General features: G+C 41.4%; 1 protein-coding gene across 4 annotated transcripts in view; it reads right to left on the reverse strand.

Moving 5' to 3' along the window:
• The window catches only part of STAG1 (stromal antigen 1), a 349,145-nt gene that overhangs the window by 192,675 nt on the left and 133,696 nt on the right, over positions 1-22,774 (reverse strand). For all 4 annotated transcript variants that reach the window (XM_045030098.1, XM_045030097.1, XM_045030100.1 and 1 more), the window contains one exon: positions 1,739-1,815. In XM_045030098.1, the coding sequence (XP_044886033.1) occupies positions 1,739-1,815 (77 nt within the window). The remainder of the gene's footprint in view (positions 1-1,738; positions 1,816-22,774) is intronic.

Consider the following 22,774-nt stretch of genomic DNA (forward strand, 5'->3'; position numbering starts at 1 on the left):
AGTACCTATTATCTAGCACTATCTAGCACTTCTGTACCTCAAAGAGTCAAACAAGGAATCTTCCAAACTCTTCAGCTAAATGATTCTGTCTTACACTGGAAGTATGAATCCCATGACTAAATATCCTGTACTGATGCTATATTTAGAGAAACAAAATGTAAGTTGAATATCAGGAAATACCTCCTTGGTGTGAAATTAATTACACTGTGGAGTAGTCTCCCAAAGGAAGTGGTGGAAACTTCACTGCTTGCAACTTTTAGTCATCTGATAGGACTTTTCTATGCCTAACTTCCGCGATTCCATTTGATCTCATGCCCTTTGGGTCTGTCATCTTACAAGGCTTATTTCATATGTGATGCATATTACCATGCTTATTTTGTTGGAGTAGGATACATGTTAAAAGCCTCAGAATGCTATCTTTATGAAGAACTCTGTGTAAGTTGGTCCAATAAAAGATATTACTTCACCCACCTTATCTCCTCATTATGAGAAACCATTTTCATGTCAAGTCACGTTTGGAAGCGAAAGGGGAAGGATGATGGACAAAGAAAACACTGATCTTGAAATAACTGAGTTACTGAATACTTAATGAGGCAAAGATTAAAGGCTGCTATATGACCCATATAAATGATCTATTCTCCCACTTCCCTTAAGTGTCCCCGCCATATATAGAAATACATTTGAAAAGCCCTGCCTCTTCATTCCCTTCCAGTCCTCCTCCCCCACTCTTCAGCTTCCCTTCTCCAACACTGATTCTCCTCCTTCTGAGTCTCAAGAACTCTTGACTGGATATCTCTCAGCTGTCACTAACCATTTGATTCCCTGCCCCCTACTCTCTGAACATTTAACCAATTCAAGGCTGAAAGTGTTTGTTTATTTATCTATACATATATATAATATATAAAAATAAACACAAACATCAAACTCCATGATATAAAAATAACCTCAGATTTCTTAGGCAAGAACCCTTCCTTTTGTGACCCCTTGCTGTAACTATCCTTTAACCAGCAGTGCCTAATCCTACTCCCATTGCATAAGTACATCTGACTTCAGTGGTGTGAGATAATTGTTTTTTAAGTGTCCTTTTGTGTGTCTGATTAATGTTTCTAGAAACTACCATTTACACATTTTTTAGTATTTTCTTCCTACTCCTCTGCTAGTCTCTGCATATACTTTTTCTATACCAATGCAACCTTCTAACTTCTTAATCTACTTGTTTAAATTGTCACTTCATCTGTCTCTCTACTCTCAGTCAGTACAGTTTCTTCTACTGAGATATTGCTTATCCATTAGAACAGGGGTCGGCAACCTTTCAGAAGTGGTGTGCCGAGTCTTCATTTATTCACTCTAATTTAAGGTCTCGAGTGCCAGTAATACATTTTAATGTTTTTAGAAGGTCTCTTTCTATAAGTCTATAATATATATAACTAAACTATTGTTGTATGTAAAGTAAATAAGGTTTCAAAATGTTTAAGAAGCTTCATTTAAAATTAAATTAAAATGCAGAGCCCCCCCGGTGACCAGGACCCAGGCAGTGAGAGTGCCACTGAAAATCAGCTCGCGTGCCACCTTCGGCACCCGTGCCATAGGTTGCCTACCCCTGCATTAGAATAAAGCCCGGTGGTTTCTGAAAAGCCCCAGTGTGTAACAAAATTATGCTGTTTTGAAGGAAAATATATTGCACTCTTATATTTCCAGTTTTCAAAAACTCTTCAGTGTAAATATTTATATACTATACCTCATCAAATTCCTCAGTCATTTTCCTGATGATTTCTGCATTTTGCATGTTCCTGAACATTTCAATTCTTACAGTACCTGTGAAGTAATGAATGAACAAGTATAATTAATCCACTTTACTTCCATACATCACTCATCATATCAGTCCATTTTAAAGTTTTTCCACTGCTATGAAATTTGAAATTGGTTTGAAAGCTTATCTAGCAGTAATGTTAGCAGGAATACTCTTAACAAGACATGATAGAACCTGATGTCAAGAGAGGGAGAACCCCAGACAGTTGTATGACTCCAAAGTGCCTTTCCCCATAGCCATTACTGGTGGCATTTTGTGAAGTTAGCAGTGTTATTCTTTCAATGAGAAGTTAACTAATATCCCATAATATGCTTGCTTGTGGTTGTTCATATAGAAGTTAACAATTCAAAAACATTTTTCAAGAATTGCTTATACACCAGTTGTTTTGTGAAATACTATAGGACTGGTATCTAGAATATCCCCCATCTTTTTATTTGTACAACTAATAAATTTGATATGAAAGTCATTGAAAAAAATAAATATATAAGGAATTCCGCATGCCTTTTTTCAACTAGTTTTCAGAGTAGAACATTTTAAGTTTTATGGTAAAACCAAATTAATATTATCTTTCTGATTCAGTGTCCATTATCGTATTAATAATCAAGATAACTTGTTAGAACCAAACAAAACTACAACTAAAACCAGCATGATGTAATACTTACATATTAAACTTGTTGATGAAAAATAAAAATCAATATATGTGACTCAAATAACTTTACATCAATTTAGTGCAATTGACTGAGTGCCCACCATGAAAAAAAAGTGCATTCTGGGTTGGAACTCAGCAGCCTTTCTGTGTTTTGCATTCACTGCATGATAACATTTTAACAGAAGAAATGAAGAAAAATATAAACCAACTATACAGGTATATTTATGGAGCCATATATCCTGCCCACATTCTATACATGTCATACCCACATTCCAAATTAGTTAATTACATTAAGAACAGCACCGTTACTTTTGCAAAAAGTTCTACCAGATCTGCAAAAGTCCTCAGTTTTACATCCACAAAATTCAAATAAAGGGATAGACGCCTAGCTTCTAGGGAAAAAAATGCTATTATAATCCCAGACAAAAATCTGTTTAGACTTAAGGTTGAGAGCATATATCAGTAACTTAAGGGTATAAAACATTGCAGGGATGTTGAAATTATCCCCAGAACAAGAATTACAAACACAGGAAACCCAAAATATGGAAATACATTAACTCTAGCTTTCCTGGATTTGAACTACTTGTTTCTGAAATAATCACAACATCCCTGTAATATTTTATATCCTGAGATTACCGATATGTACTCTCGATCTTAATACGGTTTTTAGTCCAGTAATTTCCTTTCTTTTAAGAAATTATTAAACCTGCCATGTATGAACACTAAACAAGAATCCCAAAACAAGAATCCCAAAACGCTACCTTGAGAAGTCTAATGATTTGAAGAAATGTAATATCGATGTTAAATCTTTTTTTATTTTAAATCTTCTATTTTAACTTCCTTACTTGTGATACACTTACAGAAATTTCTTGTGCTTTTTATAATATTTTTAGCTATTTCCTCTTTGAAATCCATCCCTCCTAAATTTTCTCCTACTGTAATTCATGCTCCTCTTACTGGCTTCACTAGGGTTAATTTTCCAAAGTTTGAGGAAACTCTGGTCAACTCAACCTCTTGAACCTTGCTATTTAGTCATGGTGGGTCACTCTTACCCTCCTGTTTCCCTTTTTGTTCAGAGCTATTTATGCATTCTGAGACTCTATTATTGTAATCTTAAAGTAGCATCCAGGCCATATCCAAGGATTTTACTTCCCTTTCTTTTTACTTTGCCTCCCTCATTTTACTGAACTTTCCCTTTTCAAAGTTCAGCATCAGTTAGTTTTAGCTATCTTTCCTCCCCAACTGGATGTTTAACATAATTAAATTGTGGTCACTATTACTTAATGGCTCAGTTACTGTTACTTTTGAACCAACTCCTGTATATTATTTAAGTCCAAGTCAAGAACAGCCTCTCCTTTTGTGTGCTCTAGAACGAGCTGTTCTAAGAAGCACTTGCTGAAAGCATTGAAAAACTGTTTCTCTAAACAATCCATATGTAAATGGTTGCAGTCCCCAAGTACTATCATTTTGTTAGAATGGTGCCTCTGATCTCTCTTACTATATTGTGAACTCAGGGTATGCTACAATGCAGTTGGCAGGTGTGATTCCCAGCACAGGTAGAGAGACTCACACTACCTTGAGCTGAACTAATGTGCTAAAAATAGCAGTGTGGACATTGTGGCATGGGAGGCAGCTCAGGCTAGTACCCAAGCTCAGACCCAGGGGGTTAGGCAGGCGTAGGCAGCTAGCCCAAGCTGTTGCTTGTGCCACAACATCCACCCACAACATCCAACAACCCTACCACCAAGAATATCTGTATTTTCACAGATTGGAATTTGCATCCATATAGATTCAACTACACCTCTACCTCGATATAACGCTGTCCTTAGGAGCCAAAAAAAACTTACCACGTTATATTGAACTTGCTTTGGATCCACCAGAGTGCGCAGCCCCGCCCCCCTAGAGCACTGCTTTACCGCGTTATATCCAAATTCGTGTTATATTGGGTGGCGTTATATCAAGATAGCGGTGTATATGTGATTCACTCCACTCAGAATTATATCACATTATGTTCTATGGAATCCTATCAATGACCTTCCCCCACCTCTTTAGCCTAGTCTGCCTTTCCCATATATTTCCAGTGTCCCACCAATTTTTGCCATTCCACCACATTTCTGTAATGCCAACTATATCAAGGCCCTCTTCCATTTCCAGACATTCCAATTCATCACCCTCTCCTTCCTAGCACTCACTAGTCTGTCTGTCTGTCTCTTGATATCTGCTACCTTTACACCTGGCAAGCAAGCCAGTGAAAGTTACCTTACAATCAGTATATACCTAGCTGTTTATATTCCTGATGATCAAACTCCCTATCAATGCAGCCTAGCTTTTGTGTCCCAACTGTAATCCCATCTCCTGGAGCGACCGTCTCACTGTCCGAAGAATTATCAGCTTCCTCTATCTCAGTGAGAAGGTAGGCCTCATCTAAGAGGGTGTGCCCCTGCAAGCCTCCTTGGTGCCTTTCCATCATGAGACTACCTTTCTCAACAAGAAAATCAGGGGAGTCAGTTCTGAGGTGGGCCTGCTCCACAATGTCTCCATATGCTGTCTGTACAAATCGTTTCATTTCTTTCTGCTCATTCATTTCAACACCTCTGTCTCAGTCCCCTATTCTGGAAATGTGACCGAGTTCCTTTATTCCTACATTTATGAATTTTTGCCTTTGGCAATATTAAAATGTATATTGTTTGCTTCAACCCAGTTATCACAAAGCAATCTAGAATGCTCTGTATCAGTGACCTGTCTATGTCATTTACCAATATTTGTGCCATCTGTAAAATTTACAAGCAATGGTTTCATATGTAATTCTAAAGCATTCATAAAAATATTGAATAGCATGGGATGAAGAACAGATCCCTATTGATCCCACTAGAAAAACCCTCACTTGATGAGGATTACCTATTACCAATTACTTTTTGAGATACATCAGTTATGCAATTTTCAATCCAAAAGATTTAAAGAATAAAGGAAAAACTGCCGTTTCTTGGTTAGAAAGGAATGAGAATAAAACTATCATTGCCCAGTTAATAAATGGGAGGAGAGTAGAAGGAAGAGAATAAAATGCAGTCAAATCTTGCTGAGGTTGCCAGAGAGACTGACCAAAGGGTCAAACTTTCAAAATTGCACATCCTAAACTGCAGGTATTTGTGCCCTTATTGGGGTTTGTGAACATGATGACGTAGCCTTCATACTTATGAAAATCTGGCTTACTACATTCAACAGAAACAAGCTGAGAGACTTGTACATACACCATCAGCTTCATACTATGTTTGAGTTTCAGAGCAGTGAAGCTCATAAAAAGGAATAAAACCTTGGAAGAAACTCTGGGAGACAATCAGAGGGAAACTTTCATGTACTCAAGCCTACCAATTTTTACGGCAGTGTTCTAAGTTATTGGCAAAAAATTAAAATAAACTGCTAACTGTTCATATTAATTGGAACAGTCACTAGAGAGCCAGAAACTAGACACCTGTGGAGCTACCAAGATGTAGTAAGGTGTTTGGAAGTTCCAGGGAGAAGCAAAATGCAATGCAGGTTTGCATAATTAGATATGATCAGTGAAGAGGATGCATCTATATAAAATGGAAACAGAGTCTTAAGGGGCATAATCTAAACAGTATGGAGATCCAAGCGTTGCAAGACTGAGGGTATGTCTTCACTACCAGCCAGATCGGTGGGCAGCCATCGATCCAGGGGGGATCGACCTAAGATACGCAACTTCAGCTACGAGAATAGTGTAGCTGAAGTCGACGTCTCTTAGGTCGACTTACCTCGTGTCCTCGCGGCACAGGGTCGACTACCACCGCTCCCCGTCTACTCTGCTTCCACCTCTCGCCACGGTGGAGTACAGGAGTCGATGGCAGAGCAATCAGGGATCGATTTATCATGTCTACACTAGACGCGATAAATCAATCCCCGATAGATCACTACCCGCCAATCCGGTGGGTAGTGTAGACATACCCTCAGATCGATCCCTCCCCCCTCTCCCCCCAGTGTAGACCAGGCCTGAGAGAAAAGACTAGGAGAAAGCAGGGAATTCTGGATGCCATCACACAGATGCTTTGAGAGGTACTGAGAATAAAGCTATTAATGATTATTTAGAAACAAAAGAGAAACAGAGGCCTGAACTGAGGGAAATAGTGGAGACTATAGAGCCAATCTCTTATTTTCTGTACTTCAGAGAAATATTTCAGACTGCCAGATGATCTTTAGCTGCCATCAGAACAACTTACAAGGAAACTGAGGCTACATAAATTGTGGCTAGAAATAAGTTTTTTTTAAGGCAGTGTAATTAACCATTAGAACAATTTACCAAGAGATATGATGCATTCTCCATCACTTAAGTCTTTATATCAGGATTGGACGTCTTTCTAGAAATACACTTTAGCTCAATCAGACGTTATAGGCTTGACAAAGGAAAAACTAGTGAAAATACAATGAAGTCATATTAGGAAACCATAATGGACTCTGCCTTAGAAGAATCTAAAATTTTGCAAAGCAGAATAGTGTTTAATTTAATTCAACACTGCTACACTGTTTTCTGACTACCTTAAACTCCCAGTCTTTTCAACACATTTCATCAAAGACATGTGAAAGAACTAATCATCATTATTATTGCTTCTGGACAGTACCCTATGCGACTAAGACTAAGGAAAAATCACTTTTAAAATCAGTGCAGATTATTTTGGAAGGTTACAACTTAAAGGTTTGATTATTTGTAATGAAACAGTACAATAATTATTTATTTAGTGCCAACAATTCATTTGGCACTATACGATATGCAAAAATACAGTCTTTGCCCCAGAGATTTAAAGAGGCAGTTTTTCAAAGACACAAAGATCAGACAGGCACCTGACTCCAACTAAAAATCTCCCTTACAATCTGAAAACAAATCAGTTCTCATAATGATTATATGAAACTTATTAACAGTTATATCACTCACTCTATCTGTAATAATCTAAGATGCCTACATAAAATCCAGTCACAAGAAGACTTTTTATAAAACTTTTTATTCATTTTCACAAATGGAAATATTTGTATAGTACAAAGAGGAAAAAAACAAACAAACGGTAGTTTATGAAGTACCTACCTAGAACCAATCATTATATAATTCTGTCTGAAATGTACTGCTTTCAGAGTTTCTTCATAGCTGGCAAGATCTCCCTTTGCACTATTTATACAAATACATTTTTCTCTGTTAATTAGCAGGACTTTGTTTCCTACGTGGCTGAAGACTTCAGTAGTGCCCATTTTCTTCTGTTTCATGTCCAGCCTTCTTTACCAATATTCAAAAACATTTAAAAAATTTTTTTTAATAAATTCCTTGCTTTGAATGCTAGTTAATGTGACTCATCCAAGACTTCAGCATCAGCTTTTGACAACAGAAGTACAAACAATGGATCAATAGGCAGAATACCTACTGGTTACCAACTGTATTTGTTCCTCCATCATAGACTAGTAGTGTGCAATCCTTGTGCAAGTCCACCATGTAAAGAAAAAAAAGTACTTGCTCACTATAGTCACTCCCCAGAGCCAGTGCTGCTAGTTTCATAAATTAATGTAAGATTTATTTGAGAGAGATGCATTACAGAATGTCAAAGCAATTTTTTCTTATTTCAGATCCAGAAAGATAGTCCTCTACTTCAGTACCAGGCAAACCAGTTGAAACAATAATAAAGAACAGTGTTATCAGACACATAGATGAAACACGGTATGTTGGGGAAGAGTCAACATGGCTTTTGTAAAGGGAAATCTTTCTTTGGGGATGTCAATAAACATGTGGTTAAGGGTGATCCAGTGGATGTAATGTACTTGGACTTTCAGAAGGTCTTTGACAAGATCCCTCACCAAAGGCTCTTAAGCAAAGTAATCGGTCATGGGATAAGAGGGAAGGTCCTCTCACGGATCAGTAACTGGCTAAAAGATAGGAGAGAAAGGGTACAAATAAATGGTCAGTATTCACAGCGGAGAGAGGTAAATAGCAGGGTGCTCCCTACCCCCCCCCCCGTTCTGTATTGTGACCAGTGCTATTCAACATATTCATAATTGATCTAGAACAGGGATCGGCAACCTTTGGCACGCGGCCCATCAGGGAAATCCACTGGCGGGCCAGGACGGTTTGTTTACCTGCAGCGTCCGCAGGTTCGGCCGCCACATCTCTCTGCCCACGCCGCTTACCGCAGCCCCCATTGGCCTGGAACGGTGAACCGCGGCCAGTGGGAGCTGCAATTGGCCAAACCTGCGGACGCTGCAGGTAAACAAACCATCCCGGCCCGCCAGTGGATCTCCCTGATGGGCCGAGTGCCAAAGGTTCCGATCCCTGATCTAGACTAAAGGGTAAAATAGTGAGGTGGCAAAGTTTCCAGACAATACAAAAATCACTCAAGATACTTAAGTGCAAAGCTGACTGTTAAGAGTTACAAAGGGATCTCACAAAATGGGGTGACTGGGCAACAAAATGGCAGGAGAACTTCAATACTGATAAATGCAAAGTAATGCACATTGGAAAACATAATCCCAACTATACATACAAGATGATGGGGTCTAAATTAGTTGTTACCATTCAAGAAAGAGATCTTGGAATCATTGTGCATAGCTCTCCAAAAACATCTACTCAACGTGGCAACAGAATGCCAAAAATGCCAACAGAATGTTAGGAACCACTAGGAAGGGAATAGATAATAAGACAGAAATATCATAATGTAGCTATATAAACCATGGTTTGACCACACCTTGAATATGGCACGGATTTCTGGTTGCCCCATCTCAACAAAAAAATATTAGAATCGGAAAGGCAGAGAGAAGAGTAAGAAAAATGATAAGGGGTATAGAACAGCTTCCATACAAAAACAGATTAAAAAGAATGGGACTGTCCATCTTAGGAAAAAAAGGACTAAGGGGGGATATGATAGAGGTCTATAAAATCATGAATGGTGTGGAAAAAGTGAATAAGGAAGTTTTATTTACTCCTTCACATAACACAAGAATCAGGGATCGCCCAATGAAATTAAGAGGCAGCAGGTTTAAAATAAACATAAGGAATATATCTTCACACAATGCACAGTCAACCTGTGGAACTTGCTGCCAGGAGATGTTGTGAAAGCCAAAAGTATAACTGGGTTCAAAAAAGAATTAGATAAGTTCATGGAGGTTAGGGTCCATCAATGACTATTAGCCAAGATGGGCAGGGACACAACCCCATGCTCTGGGTGTCCTTAAACCTCTTACTGCCAGATGCTGGGACTGGAAGACAGGGGATGGATCACTCACTAATTGCCCTTTTCTGAACATTCTCTCCAAAGCATCTGGCAGCAGTCACTGTAAGAAGATAAGATAATGGGCTAGATTAGGGATTGGCAACCTCTGTCACACGGCCCGCCAGGGAAAGCCCCTGGTGGGGGCTGCGGGAAGGGTGGCTAGCACATCCCTTGGCCTATGCCACTTCCCGCAGCCCCCATTGGCCTGGAGCAGCAAACCGTGGCCAGTGGGAGCCGCAATCGGCCGAACCTGCGGATGCAGCAGGTAAACAAACCCTGATGGGCCGTATGCCAAAGGTTGCCGATCCCTGGGCTAGACAGACCATCGTTCTGACCCAGGATAGCCATTCTTATGTTCTTACTCCAAAAATTAACCCATTTTGGATTTTTCTCTCAGTGCCCTTTTTTATTTTTCACATGCCTTTCCAGAAATGAATGCCCTTTTCTCTCTAGCTTCTCCTTTGTATTCTTTTTAGGATGCTATTTATGCCATTCTGTCTAGGTGCATGTGCATGAAATAAATATAGAGAGCACTGAAATTTTTTTCCCAATCATGAAATTCTTCTCTCATATATAAGGTTTTTTTTATTCTAACACCTGCTTCTTATCATAGTTCAAAGTTTTCTAGTGTCTTATCCAAATTAAAATACAGCTTGTCTGTTAACAGAGTCTTTGGGAAGGGAAAGGAACGGCAGGTGAGAAGAACTTTATGCCAGGTTTGTAGCAGTGTTAGTAAATGGGATCATTTTTTATTCCATCCCCAACACTCACTCTCTATCAGTCACCCAACTTCCTTCACATGCAATACAAACTGCAAAATCCTCCCAATCCCTAACTGCATCTGTAATCCCCAAAATGGAGCATCAGAGAGTGGAAAGAAGCTCTTAATGGTTGGTCCCTTTGCCCCATTTCCTTTAAAGGGCCTTCCCTTAGTCTCCAATTGTCTGAGAACTGTAGGTTTTACTGTGAGGTAGCTAGGCAAGATTATCACTGGTTCTTGAAGAGCTTTGTTTTTGTAATAAATTTTAAAATTCACCACACTTTCCCATCTTGTTTTGCTAGAAAGGTTGTGTTACCTTTTTATTCTTAACATACTTTCCGACCTGCTTCTTCCTAAAGATTGTAGCTACAATATGAGTAGTTCTCACATATTTTATAACTTACTTTGCTCTGTTATAGATTTTCTTTCCAGTGTGCCCAACGTCATGAAATCATTAAGAAGCAGGTTTAGGCCATGGGAAGTACATCCTATTGCAATGATATGTGGATATTTGTCCATTATGATGTCCCATGCTGCTTTCATATTACTGGCACTGTCAGTCAGCAGAGCCAATTCTTTCCCACTAGCAATCTTCTCTAGTATTCCACATACTTCACTACTAATAAATTCTGAAGTATATCTGTTCTCTCCTGTTCCAATGCTCTTGTAAAAAACTGGTTGAGGTGTAGTTATTACAAAGATTATGATTCCTTCCCCCTGTACATTTGTCCACCCATCTGGAATACTGACAAAATGCTTCAGTGATTTTTTTTTCATGCAGTTTGCATCACATTCATATTCCGGCTGCAAAAGAGACTTGCTCAAAGAATGTCTGCTGGATAAATGGTATGATGGTCTTAATAGTTTAAATGCTGCCTGCCACTGTTTTCAGTTACTGATAATGGACTACTGGAAGCATATATTGCTCTTGAGAGGGCTTGGTCAATTTTTTTGTTGATATTCAGGTGTTATCTTGTCTACGAAGGAAGTCATTGTTGGGAGTCTTTTGGATATAGTTGGTTGAGATGCCTGTTGTTTTCCTGATGACTGAAGAGCTGAAATTGAGTGTACAACACTTCCAGCTGGTGATAGCAAAGAAACAGAAGGACTTCTGGATTGAGAACATGTGCTGCAACTGCAACCACTTTCAGCATCATTTACCTCACTTCTTATTCTTGACCTTTATTTTCACTCATGGAGGATTTTTTAATATCTGCAGGACATTTCATACATGTAAGGATGTGTCTGGTAATACTGGTAACATCTGGTATTTCATTTGGCAGTATTTGCACAATACAAGTCCTTTTTTATCTGAATGATTTTTCAGTGTGGGAATACTTCCATAAGTTAGAAGATGGATGCACCATTTCTGCTGAGGGAGAAAAAAAATAAATAAGACCTCCTCCATGCTGGGTGTGGATGGTTCCTCCTGTAGATCTCAGGATCACGACTCTCAGGCAGGATCCATTCTAGCCCCTCAAGATTTCCCTCCAAGATCGTGCAAGCATAGGCCTCTTGCTATCTGCCCCAGTGACTCTACACCAACAGGCAGACTGTTTCAACCTCCCGCTGAGGGGAAGCAATGTCTCTGGGATGAGTGGGCTTCTCACCAGGGCTAGTCAAGAGGACAGCAGCTTCAGAGTATCAGCTGCTTTTCCCATCCTGCTCACATTGTCTCCACATTAAACTCCACGTCCAGGACAGAAGTCACCAGAAGCAGGCAGGCAGCAATCCATAAGAAAAGGCCCTGTACTCACTCCTGTTCTTTAGTAAACATGGAAGCGCCCTCTACTGACTGGGGACTGTAATAATATACCCTGGAGGATTACATTGCTATTTACAGTATATAGGCCTACAGTATATAGGAATTGTAATTGCCAAATACTATAAATTTTTAAAATTTAACTTGATTTGAAATACTTATTAGCTATTAGAAAGCATTTTGAAGGACTAAAGAGCAGCAGTAATTATGTCACTTTAAACATTAATCTAAACATTCTTTTGCTGTTCATTCTGAGAGAAAATATTTCCCACGAGTTTCTTTCTTTTTTACCAACATTTCTAATTTTTCCATTCCAGGCCTTGAGAAAAAACAGGAAGTTTCTGGGATTTTTCCAGACTCTCTCGCTTCTGCCTGTAGCTAGGAGATTGCAACTGTTTCCGCTGGATATGGACCTTACTAATGTGATCCATATCTTTGCCACCTTTATAGTGGATTACTGCAATGCATTCTATGTGAGGCTACATCTTCAATCAGTCCAGTTACTTAGGCTGGTGCAGAATGCATCAGCCTACTGATTAAGCAGAGCTTCTCAGTGGCAGCACATGATGCTAGGGCTCCCTGATCGATTAGTATCTGACTGCATTTATGATGTTGGGATTATTACAGCCATAAATGGCTTTGGGACCTTCATACTTGAGTCTTCTTCTCTCCAGATCATATTACCACAGCTGCAATCCGCAGAAGTACTTAAGCTGGATCCCCCTTGATTTCACACAGAGGAGGCTAGCATTCATGTGCCTTGTGAGGAGCCCTCTGTTCTGGAACAGCTTCCTAACCTAGACTGAAATAGCTCTGATCAACTGACCAGCAGGGTGTGCTAGAAGGTGAATCTATTTCCACATGCTAGTGGGTTCTGATGAGGGTTAGATCGGGGGGGGATGGGGGGGATGGATGCATTGTATTCTTCTGGCTGGTTAGTTTTATTTATGGTTTTTATAATTTATGGTTGGACGCACAGGAGCTATAAATAAATACAATCAAATAAATGTTGCTGCTCGACATCAACCCTGTGACCTACCTCAGACTAGTCCACAGGGGGAATGTCTCATTGTCTAGTGATTTATTTCAACCCCACAAGGAAGTTTGGTAATGTATTAACCCAGTTCCGTAGGTGAATCAGATTCTGAAAAGGGAAACTCTACCAAACCTCAGCTCCAATATCCCAGTCACGTGGCAGCTGAACTAAACCACAACTGCCAGCAGCCTGGACAAGATAGCTATTGTGAGCACAGTAGCTCCATGCCAGTAATATTATTACTCCTAAATTTCTTAATAAGCTGGCCCATTTTTGTTTTTACAAGGTTTTTTCCCCCCAAAAATCAGACAAGCAAACTTCTTGTTAGTCATATGTTTCCATTTCTCCCATTGTACAAGACAAGATACCATACAGCAAGCATTATACCTCCACTTACCACAAAGCTAGGAGGCAAAAGACAACCACAGGAGGAATATATAGCCAGGCTCCACCCTCTTTCCCTCAGTCTTTTTTGCTTCCCCTGCTGGAAGTATTGAGTCCTTGCTCAGTCCTCTGTTACTTTTATTTCTAGCCCTATTTCTCAGTGTTTCTCAGAAGTAGTAAAGAAGAAGGGAAGATGAAAGAGATCCTAAAAAGAAATTACAAAAAGAAAAGGATTTAACTATAGACTCCCAATGGATCTTATAGGCTCCTAGACTACACATAAATAAGGTCTCAGAGCCACCTACAATTCCTTTCCCCACTCTGATCCCCACGAGGCCAGGCCCTTCCATTTGTTGTGCTTGAACCATGGGAGTTGCTAAAGCTCTGATGGAGCGCAGCAGGGTTGGACATGCTAGCCTCTTACAGCTCTGAGCAACGACAGTAGGGTGCTTTTAGTTCTCCTCTCCCTCCAACCAACTGATCTTAGCATTTAAATAAATAAATAAAAGAAGTAGCAGCCTTAATATGTCTTTGAAAGGTCATCTAAAGGACAAATCCAGTACTTTAAAATTTTATCAATCTTAAAGTCACTAACTATCCCAACATGTGGAAGGAAAGAAGTGATGGGAGGAGGAGAGGACTGATACTAGCAATCTACATATAGTGCCAAAATGCTAGTTCCCTGGTTGGATGGCCACTTTCACAAATCCCAAAGGCTATTTGGAACCAATCATGACACAATTTTGGAAGCCATAAAGAAATCAAAAATAAACATTAATTCTCATTCTATCCACATGCTTAATCTGTCGTAAATTATCTGATATATCGAGTAAGGATATTAAAATAAACAGACACACTGAAACATTGTAAACAGAGTTACAGTAGAAAGTTATAGGACCTTAACACCAGTCTGATAAAGGATGGTACACTTCACAGCAAAAGAATAAAGATTTAAGAATATTCTATTGAAATGACTTAAATTTAGAGAACTGGATCTCCCTGAATAAACTGAAGCAGAATTTCCTCTAGAAAACATTAGAGCTATTTTTGAGAATTTGTTTGAGACTACATTTATTCATCTTCTGAGCAGGATCTAAAAACAGACGAGACAAAATAACTAGAGAAAGCGGTCTGTTCTTGCCACAAAAAAAATTCTAAAAATAGAAAACATTTTCACTTTTGAGAAAATTTTATCTTTTGATAAAAAAAATCAAAATGAAATTTTAAAAAATGCTTTGGTTAGACTTTGATTAGGAAAATTCACACTCTCCATTTGTTAATTCTTTACCCTCCCCCTTTTTCCTCTGGCAAAGAAGTGAAGGAGGGAGCAAAAAAGTGCAAGAAATTGGGGAACACACATTTTCTCTCAATTTTTAAAACATCCCAACAATTTTTCAAAAGGGAGGACAATTAAATTAGTAAATAAAACTGTGTATGGGGGAAAAACACTCACTTTTTAATTTTTCCCCATAGGGAAAAAAAGTCAAAGTGTTACTTTGTGTCACTTTCTCTGATTTGAAGAGAGAGAAAGGTTAAAAGTTAAAGAAATGTTAATTCAAAAACTGTTACTCTTATTTTAATGTTCTCTTATTTTTCTAGTTGAAAAAAACAAATTGATAGTAGGCATTTCTCTACAATGATAAAAAATTTCAGTTTTCCCAACAAAATTTTTTAAAAAGTTTGAAACAAAAAATTAAATTTTAATCAAAAACATTTTTCCACAAAAAATTGTTTTCAACCCCCAATTTTCACCAAAAATGTTTTCACCTAAAAAAAATCAACCAGCTCTGCAACTAACTAATCTCTTCTTCAAATCCAGTTCTTGGTAAACTTGGTACTGTTTCCTTTCCATAGGCAGGATACTAGCAGGTTTAGACCAAAGATCTTAAAATACTTCACTGGGATGTTTTTGATTCTCCTCTCATATCAAGGGTAAAAATTCTGCTGCTTGATAGTGAAAAAACTTTTTTAAAATGTTAATACCATCCAGAGGGAAAGGAACAATATTTTGCATTTATATCTTGTCTTATTTTACTGTTTCTTAAGTGCTTCACAAATAGATATATGAGCTACAAACAGGGATGATTTCATCCACTACTGAAATACAGCTATATCCATGAATTTGGGTAGGCACAAAGGGAAATTATTTACCTGTACTTTTTGTTCTATGAAGAAACCCTCCTCTTGATTCTAACTTTTGAGTCTTATCATTCTAGAGAGAGCAGAAGTGACCCTTAGATTTTGGTTGCCTAACACCTGCCATTACAAAAAATTCTTCAGACTATTGTTTTGACTTGAAACAAGCCTTTGAAATTTGGCAGGAGGGTATAGTTTTGGTTTTAAGGTGATGTCCTTTGGTGGCCCTGTGTAAATTGTTAATGAGCTGTTGAAAATCACCATTTCTTGTATTCTGTTCATTTTGTCTTAAATTGATACCAATAACTCCAAACGTGAGCATTGTGTTTGTACTGCCCCACTTCAGTGTGCCACACACAGGGCGCCTTCTGAAGAGAGACAGAATGAACAGATGATCCTCTTCCTGCTGTCCATCAAAGTATCCTTTGGAGATAAAGGTGCGCTAGGCAGGGCATCAGGTGAACATGAATTCCATATCACTTTTTCTTCTACTGACTGGCAATAATTCTGAGCCCTTATTATTATTTATCAAGCCTTCACATCTAGATTCCAGATTTCCAATATGGCAAACAAAATCCGTCAGACAAAGAATCTGCTAAATCTAAGTACTTAGTCATGTTGTACATAAACGGGGCTACTCAGACCTGTGTAACCTGCTGTTTCAGTGTGTTATGCATATTCCTTTAATGACTGGTCCACAATGAATAACAACCTTCTGCTTGAGGCAGCTATTGTTACTTATCCTTTAGTGCAAGTGCTAGGGGTCTGTACTGTAGTCCTGAGTGACCAGTGTTCAACCCCCAAATATGATCTGGGGGGGGCATGTTATAGTTGGACATTATTAGGATTATAGGTTAAGCATTCAAAAGTTAGGAAATGTCAAAATTAAGATTCAACCATACATACAACCATAATTTGGCCCTCTTCCACCTATGTATTATGATGCAATAATTAATCACATGATCAAATTCAATTGTTTCCATATCTCCTGGCTCATTTGGTGCACAGGATGGATCTGCTCTGGGAATTAATCTGGATTGTGTAGGTGGAGCAAATAAGGCAGGAATCCTACAGACAACTGTCTCATTATCTACACATCATTTTCTGGATGCTCAAGACACTGGGTCTGATTATCAGAAGTTCTAAACATCCACAACTGCTTATTATATTCTGTACAAGATCTTATACTGCACTAATCACAGTAGTACCCGAGCACCTTCCAGCAGTGCATTAAGCAACATAATTAACATGTTTGTTCTCTCATCCTCTCTCCAGTGTGTGCATTTGTTTTTTTTACTTAGTTTTTTACACACACACACCCCTCTATGTTTATGTTACAGAAGGCAAAGTCAAATAAATGCACCTTGTACAAGCTCACCATCTGTAAAATGGGGATACTACTACCTAACCCTCACATGAGTGTTACAAAGATAAATTAGTGTTTCTCAAGCAGATATTATAGTGATGAACACCCAGAGTAAAGTCCCTAAGGAAATAATTTTATATTCAGAACAAGGTTTGAATAGCATGAATTAAATAAATCCTGAGGCAACACATTGATCAGAATAAAACAAAATATTGAATAGCCACTCATTCAGTGAGCACCAGCCATCTTGTACACTGAATAAGGAAGAGGTCCAGTGGAAAATATATGTACCGGTGTGTAGCAAGGTGGCCACCCGCTCCTGCCCTGAAGTGCTTAAAACAGCCCTGGGAGAGGGCTGTGGTAGGGGAAAACCTGAGCTGATTGGGGAAGTAGCCACAGCTGGGCCACACCCCAATCAGGCCACAGCTGGCCCTAAAAGGGGCTGTGGGCTGGGAGCACAGGCAGTCTGTCTCTAGGCACTGAGAGAGAAGGGCCTGGCTGCCTGGGACTTCAGGAAGGTACCGGAGTAGAGCAGTGCTGGGGAATAGGGCAAGGGAGCTGGGGAGCTCCCGCCTGGAAAACCCCCAGGCTGCAGGCGTAGGCAAAGGCCTGAAAAGGTACTGGGGTTGCAGAGGTGCAGCCCAGGGGTAGGTGGAGGCAGCAGGTTCAAACCTCCCTTGCCAATGAGTGATATGGACTGCAGTCTGCCCCAGAGTGCGGGGGCTAGATGAGGACTGGCAGTGATCACTGAGGCAAGTTGGGGGTAGAGGGTGGGGATTCCCCTGGGAGGGGAGCCCAGGGAGTGGGGGTACTGCCAGGGGGCAGCACCCAAGGGAGACAGGCATCAGGGTCCAGGAGGGACACGGGGCCAGCGACAGCGGGACACTGGCCTGCAGAGGGCGCTGCAAGGCTGGAAAGCTAATTCCCATACTGGACCAGCAGGAGATGCCGCAGGGGTGAGTCCCACATCGCTACACTATGCAATTGAAGACTATTATAATGCATATGCACACACGGATAAATAAATTTTGCATTTTCTACCATTTGAGCTCTTGACTTTGCAAACTTAATGCTCTTTTAATGTAGTTTTTATATGTTTATATACATGTTTATTTTATTAATAACTATAACTAGATAAGCAGCTGAAGAATCCCAGCTGCATTTTAAGCCATTGTTAAACTGACTGATGTGCTTTTATTAAGCCACAGAGCTCTTGTATTTAAGTGTTACATTATTTAAGCATCTCATATCACAGCAACAAGGGCCTGATGTGAGCTTCAGCCTGCCAGTCTGTTCTATCTGGGCCTGCAATCTAGGGCCTTGCCTTCCAGTATGGAGAGTGACATTTCCGGTGTGTGATTTTACCAGGTCCCTTTAAAAAAAAAAGCATGTAGTTCCTGTTCTGGGCACCAGAGGATAACGTCATGCTCCTCATTTTAGCCAATAAGAGTCCTTTCCCCACCTCTACCCCCTTCTAGCTACTCTCCTCCATCATTCAATGGCTTCAGCAGATCACAAGTTTTAAAAGCTACTCATGTACTATGGTGATGTGGTAGCTATATAGAATAGGGAGGCAGCAAGGAGAAAGCAAAGAGAGCTGCCTAGCTGAGCTCCTCAGAGGACAGCAGGGTCAGGAATCCAGATGGTAGCAGGGTACAGGAGTAAAACAGAGGGGGGCTGCATGTGGAGGAGAGCACAGGGACAGCTTTGTGCCAAGAGGAGCCAGGAATAAGAGGTAAAGGCAGGAACAGAAGGGACATAGGGAATAAGATCAGAGAAAAAAGACTCATGACAGAGGTGCATGGTGCTCAGGCTGCCAGGGGAAAAGTTGCTGAGGGTGCAGCTGGGTAAGGGTGTGAGAGTGCTACAAGCAAAAATCAATGAGGGTCCAGGGGTTTAAGGGTAAGTGAGAGGTAATACTGGTAGTGCAGGAGGTGAACTGGAGGCTGTGGTGCGAAGACAGAGCTGCTGTGTATAGGGGAAGAGTGTGCTGAGGCAAAGCTTTGACAGCAAAGTGCAGAAGGGGCTTGGGAGCAGAGGCAGAGCTAGCATATGTAGGGAAAATGAAATAAGGTGGACGATACAAGGTAAGGAGCGGAGAATGATTTGGAAGGGAGTAGGGAACACTGGTTGATTGGAATTCACTGAGGAGTATTTGGAGGCAGATAATGAGAAGAGGTGGAAGCTGTAAGAGAAGGAATGTATATGGTGCAGAGGTAACAAAGGTAAGGCTATAAAAAGGGGACAATGCAAGGGGCAAAGGGTAAGGAGATGGGGAATGGAAAGAGCGTTGATGGGTGAGAAGTGGTAAAGGGAGGAGAGAGTATGAGGAGATAAAAAGGTTAAAGACACTGAAAAAGGAAAAGGATAGTCAGAACAAAAATGTGAGAAGTAAAGAGGGCTAGTTAGCACAAGGAAAGTGGACTTAAAGGAAACAAGCTGGAAAAAGGAGACAAAAATTAATCAAAATGTACCACAGATGGTAGGGCAAGTGGGAAAGAGAACACCACCACAAGGAGGAGGGAGTATAGTATAGCTGAGGTGTTTGTTTATTATTTTGTAGAAATCATAATTCTGGGGTGTGTGTCAGCTACAGTTTCTTCTCCCAATACTTTGAACCCATCTATACTACAAATGTAACCATGAGAGCTGGTTGAAATTTTCCATACTTTTAATAAAAGGTATTGCTAATGTATTAAGTATTTCTTGCTTTATTAGCAGAATTATTTCCATATTTCTAAATGTTAGTGCTAGCAATTTTACATAGCCAGAGAGAGTGAGATAGCAATATTATATCATGAATGCCTTACTTATGAAAAAGTGAACATAGGTATCTTTAAAGTCAAGAGCTGCAAACCAATACTGGTTTGAAGGAAAGAATATTTTCTAAGCAAATCATACAGAACTTTTATTTTCTAAATATTTAATTTGCTTAGTGATACCATGCAATAACCATATGATAATTAAAGTATTTGAGTTCCCAGATTAATAAAGGCACATTAGATTTTCTTTTTCCCTCATGGTGGTCACTACAGGGCATAGTTAAGGTTCTTTGGGCACCCTAACTGTGCATTTGTTCTATACATTAATATGTTTTGATTTCTTTTAGGTCTATCCTTAACTCTGAATTTCATGGGATAATATAAATTGGTTTTGGCTGGATGCAAACAGGTCTACCGGAGAAGTGCTCCACCTGCAGAACATGATGCTGACCACCTCCGAATGGAGAGACCACTTGTGGCAAGACAAGAAGGTCATGCTGAGGCAATCTGCAAAAACATTCCTGGCCCCGGGGAGGTGTGTGGCTATGAGATGGATGTCACGTTGCACGCAAAAGTCCCATAGCCTGAGGGCTTCCAGGCAAAGGGCAGATGACATGGCTCCGCCCTGCTTGTTGATATAGAAAATAGCCGCTATATGGTCCGTCAGGACCTGGACCACTCTGTTCTCCAGGTGAGGTAGGAAGGTGTGGCAGGCCAAGCGGACCTCCCTGACATTGATGTGTAGTGAACAATCAAGGCGGGACCAATGACCATGCATGCTGAGATAGCCTAGGTGGGCTCCCCACTCCAGGCCCAAAGCACTGGAGACGAGGGTCACCGACGGCAGGGTTTTGCCACCATACTAGTGACAACCAAACATGGTCCAGGACCTTGACTATACATTCCACGTGGTATCTGTTGGCAACATAGACTGACACTAACCATGCCTGCAGTGACCTAAGGAGGAGTCGTGCATGCCGAACCACGTAAGTACAGGCTGCCATGTGGCCCAACAGCCACAGGCACGTGTAAGTGGTGGTGAGAGGGTGAGCTTGTATACACAAGATCAGGTCCAACGTGGCCTGGAACCAGGCCTTGGGAAGGAAAGCCCTGGCCTGGGTAGAGTCAAGGGCAGCTCCAATGAACTCTATGTGCTGTGTCGGGACTAAGGTTTACTTTGTCTCGTTTATCAATAGCCACAGGTCGCGACAGGTGGCGCAAACCAGGCCGAAATGACACCATACCTGATCCCAGGATCTGCCTTTTATTCTTTTTTTATGTATGTATATATTATTATTTAGTCATTGAGGTATGGGTAAATCTGCATGTCTTTGCGCTTTCTGACATCTTTATTTTTGGGGGTACCACTGGCCTGGCCCTGCTTGTCTCTTTTGTTGATGGCAGATGCTACCAGGGACACTGTAGCTATTCAAATCCCTTTGCTGGGACATAATATTTCTTTTCAGCTTTCTTGGAGGTAGGCAGAATGGAAGAGGGGGTCTGCCACACCAACTTGGCAATTTTCAGGACCCCTGGGTGCATGGGAAGTGCAACCTGGGCCAGGGTGAGGGAGGGTACGACTTTGAAGAGGTCGGACTCCTCTGCTAGCTCCTCGACCTCCAGGTTCCGGTTAGCAGCCACCCTTTTGAGCAATGCCTGGTGCTCCTTGAAATCATCATGGGGGCTGCTCATTCGCAAGCGGCCCACCACCACCTCGTCCGGGGATGATGAAGAGGACTGTACTATAGAGTGAGGTGCAATTTCCCCTGGCCTGGTCAGGGACGGCTCCTTGCGTACTGAGGCCTGCTACACTGCCTCCAGGTCGGACACTGCACCATACTCCGATGCTAGTGCCAGCTGGGCTGGAGGCAGTTTGTCCAATGCGGCCTGGGAGGAACGGTGGGAGTACAGGACTGGCATGACGGGCCGTTGGTGATTCAGCTCTCCTAGGTGAGGGGATGAACTCTCCCTCCTGCTCAGACCACCGCCCTTCCAGCAACCAGGACGGAGCCATAGAGGCCTGAGTCTGTTGGCTGACCCTTGTCAGCAACTGATAGGGAAAGGTCAAGGAACAGTGCCAGCCAGCCTGAAGAGTGGTACCGGGGAGTCAGAGACTGGTGCCATAACCAGGAATGTTCCCACACCAAGGGGGATTGATGCAATGGGAACTGCCTAGGTGACGATAATCTGTGCCGCAGCGATCTCTGGCAGGAGCCCTGGTGGTATCGCAGATACAGGAATCGGCGCCATGACTCAGGCGTCCCGGGCCTCGTAGGGGCATGTTGGTGTTAGAGACCTGGGTCTTCTACCCGCAGATCAAGGCTGTGGGGCCAGGGTCCTAGGTCGCAGTGACATGGATTGACGCCTGCGATCCAGGGACCAGGGATGCTCCGTTACTTTTGACCGAGGTCCCATGACCAGCTTGCCCTTAGAGGTCTGGGCCTTAACTGGGTCCATTGCCTGGCTTGGCATCTGTGTACGGGCCCGCCTACTTGGTCCTTGGCCGCCGGGGCCGCCTTGGGCACAGGTGGTCCTATGACGGGCCACGATCCCCTGCCACTCCCGGGAGTCGGTGGCAGGTCCCTGGCTGGGCTAGGGGTCCAACCACACCGGTACCCCGGTGTAGCTCCAGGCCAAACACGTGGCCTAACAAAGGCCCTTTGCCCGTAGCCCCTTTGTCCTGCAGTGCCGACAGGCCCTTTGGCTTCAGACGCTTCTTTTGTGCTGGCAAAGGGGAACAGTATCAGGCGGGTTCCAGTGCTGGCGGTGCGGTGCGTGCCAATGCCAAAGTACTAGGTGTGGAATCCAACCTGGAGGACTCCAAGGCAGGACGAAGCGCAGCCTCCACGAGCA

Source organism: Mauremys mutica, chromosome 9, assembly GCF_020497125.1.
Source record: "Mauremys mutica isolate MM-2020 ecotype Southern chromosome 9, ASM2049712v1, whole genome shotgun sequence".
NCBI lineage: Eukaryota > Metazoa > Chordata > Testudines > Geoemydidae > Mauremys > Mauremys mutica.